Source organism: Solanum verrucosum, unplaced genomic scaffold, assembly GCF_900185275.1.
Source record: "Solanum verrucosum unplaced genomic scaffold, falcon-dt-bn FXZP01000042.1, whole genome shotgun sequence".
NCBI lineage: Eukaryota > Viridiplantae > Streptophyta > Magnoliopsida > Solanales > Solanaceae > Solanum > Solanum verrucosum.
In genome coordinates, this window is record NW_026020230.1 from 713,994 (window position 1) to 715,920 (window position 1,927).

The following is a 1,927-nucleotide window of genomic DNA, read 5'->3' on the forward strand; positions in this document are numbered from 1 at the left end:
GGAAAAACATATTCTAACAATCAACAAAATGTGGTATAAAGTGTTTTGGTATTGAAGTGTTAGTCACCGTACATATTGAACGTTTTAAAAATAGAGTCCATTTGAATTAGCCGATTGTACACAATACTCAAACTTTTCATAATCATATTCAACTCTTATCGTAGACAAATCAAAATTTGAACATATTTGTTAATCTCCTTCTTAAGGTGAAAAACAAAGATAATTACCAATATTCAACTAATTACCAACACTTGATTAAAGCAAAACCAATCTCTTAATCATCAAAACTTTTTGCTTCAATTGATTCTTTTACAATCTGAGTGAATTTCCCCATTGGTACCCGTTAACGGACTAATATTTCCCATATTAATCATAGACTGAACAAAGCTCTGAAAAAATGTATTTTGGTTACTACTAAATGTGTTCACAATTGATAAAGTTGTTCCTGATGAAAATAACTCTTGATCTGATTGCAAAAGCCCTTGATTGTTCTGCAAATTCGTGTAATAATTATTATCGAAACCATCAGACGTGGTGGGATCAAGATTAGCCAAGGCTGTTGCACTGCCATTTTGAGGACATATTTGCCTAAGGTTAGCTAAGTAAGTTGTGTTCAAACTTGGATCTGGATTTCCTGTGCCATTGAAATTGTAAAGCCGGGCACTGAATACACGACATTGGGCACGTCCAAATGTATGTGCACCTAATAATAAAGATTTATCGAAATTAATTAATAAATAGTTCGATTTCCCAAATGGATATATAATCAAAACAGAGCTAATTGATTAATTACCAGATAAGGCAACTAAATCGGTAATGTTAAGGCCAACAGCAGTAAACTTTGCTGTAATGTTGGTTAACCCTTCAGTAGGAGAAGGAATTGATGTATTAGCTCCTGCTTGGTTTGCGGTTCTACTGTCTCTTCGTCCTAATAAAACATTCCATGAAGGACCACCTGCCTGCACGGAATAAAGTTTAAGAAAGAAAGGAAGACTTTTGAAACGTCTCATCTAAAGTATCATTTCATTAAGGGTAAAAAGGGAATTTTAAAGTTGAATTGTTTTTAATTATAGAAATGTGACATTATTTTCGTACCTGAGAAACAGAGGATTCTGCAGCAAGAGCAAGAATATCGGCACATGAGACAACGCCAGGACAAGAACTTTCAAGAGCTGTTTTAATGTTGTCAACAACGTCGAAACCTCTTGTGGAATTTGTATTTGGAGCTGCATCTTTCTCACTTACTATATTTGTTGTAGCGTTGTTATCCAACAAAAGTGAAGCATCACATCCCTGTGAAATAACAAGTAGAATTATGTCACTTAAAATGAGCTAACGAGTACAAATTATGTGTAAAAACGTAATAAGAAAGAGTGAATTTACGTTGACAAAGCAATCGTGAAAATGAAGACGAATGAGGCTGGCTCCAATGCGCGCATCAGACTGTAAAGCTTGTTGAATTACATTTTGGACAATACTTGAAACATTTGGACATGTACTTGAGTAAAAATTAGCACTTAATTGAGCATTTGTTTCATAGAAACTACAAGCTGATAGCAAAATGCATATAACTGCTAAAATATAAGGAGACATTTTTTTTTTCTTGGTATTTATTTTTATTATATTTAGGTAGAAAAGAAGTGAAGAAAGATAGCTAGACAATTTCTTTTTCACTTGTGTCTCATGAATTAGCTATAGATCTAGGCAATATATAAAGAAAAAAAAAGTGTCTTGTCTTCATGTATTATTCTTGACAATTTCCAACATCATAGTCAAACAAAATAATTTACTTTATTTGTAAGTGTGTCTGGTGAAATAATTAGCAAGGCAAGATACTTAAAAACATCTCTAACATGATTCGGATTATTATTTTCCTACTGAAACCATGTTTGGTCTTAAATATTACCCTTGAATTTGGCTATTTTAA

At 32.8% G+C, this 1,927-nt stretch overlaps 1 protein-coding gene across 1 annotated transcript; it reads right to left on the minus strand.

The window, feature by feature from the left end:
• Window positions 1–283: 283 nt before the first annotated feature.
• On the minus strand, window positions 284–1,674 carry LOC125831947 (peroxidase 15-like). Its single transcript, XM_049511069.1, has 4 exons — window positions 1,384–1,674; window positions 1,096–1,293; window positions 794–959; window positions 284–703 (listed from the first exon to the last, which is right to left on the minus strand). The coding sequence occupies exons 1-4, from the start codon at window positions 1,591–1,593 to the stop codon at window positions 297–299; spliced, it is 981 nt and encodes a 326-aa protein (XP_049367026.1). The 5' UTR covers window positions 1,594–1,674; the 3' UTR covers window positions 284–296.
• Between the last annotated feature and the right edge of the window lie 253 nt (window positions 1,675–1,927).

Coding starts and splice junctions, on each gene's coding strand:
- LOC125831947 (XM_049511069.1), bottom strand. CDS start 1,593: ATGTCTCCTTATATTTTAGCAGTTATATGCATTTTGCTATCAGCTTGT. Junction 1,294..1,383: donor TTCACGATTGCTTTGTCAAC/GTAAATTCACTC, acceptor GTTATTTCACAG/GGATGTGATGCTTCACTTTT. Junction 960..1,095: donor CAGAATCCTCTGTTTCTCAG/GTACGAAAATAA, acceptor TATTCCGTGCAG/GCAGGTGGTCCTTCATGGAA.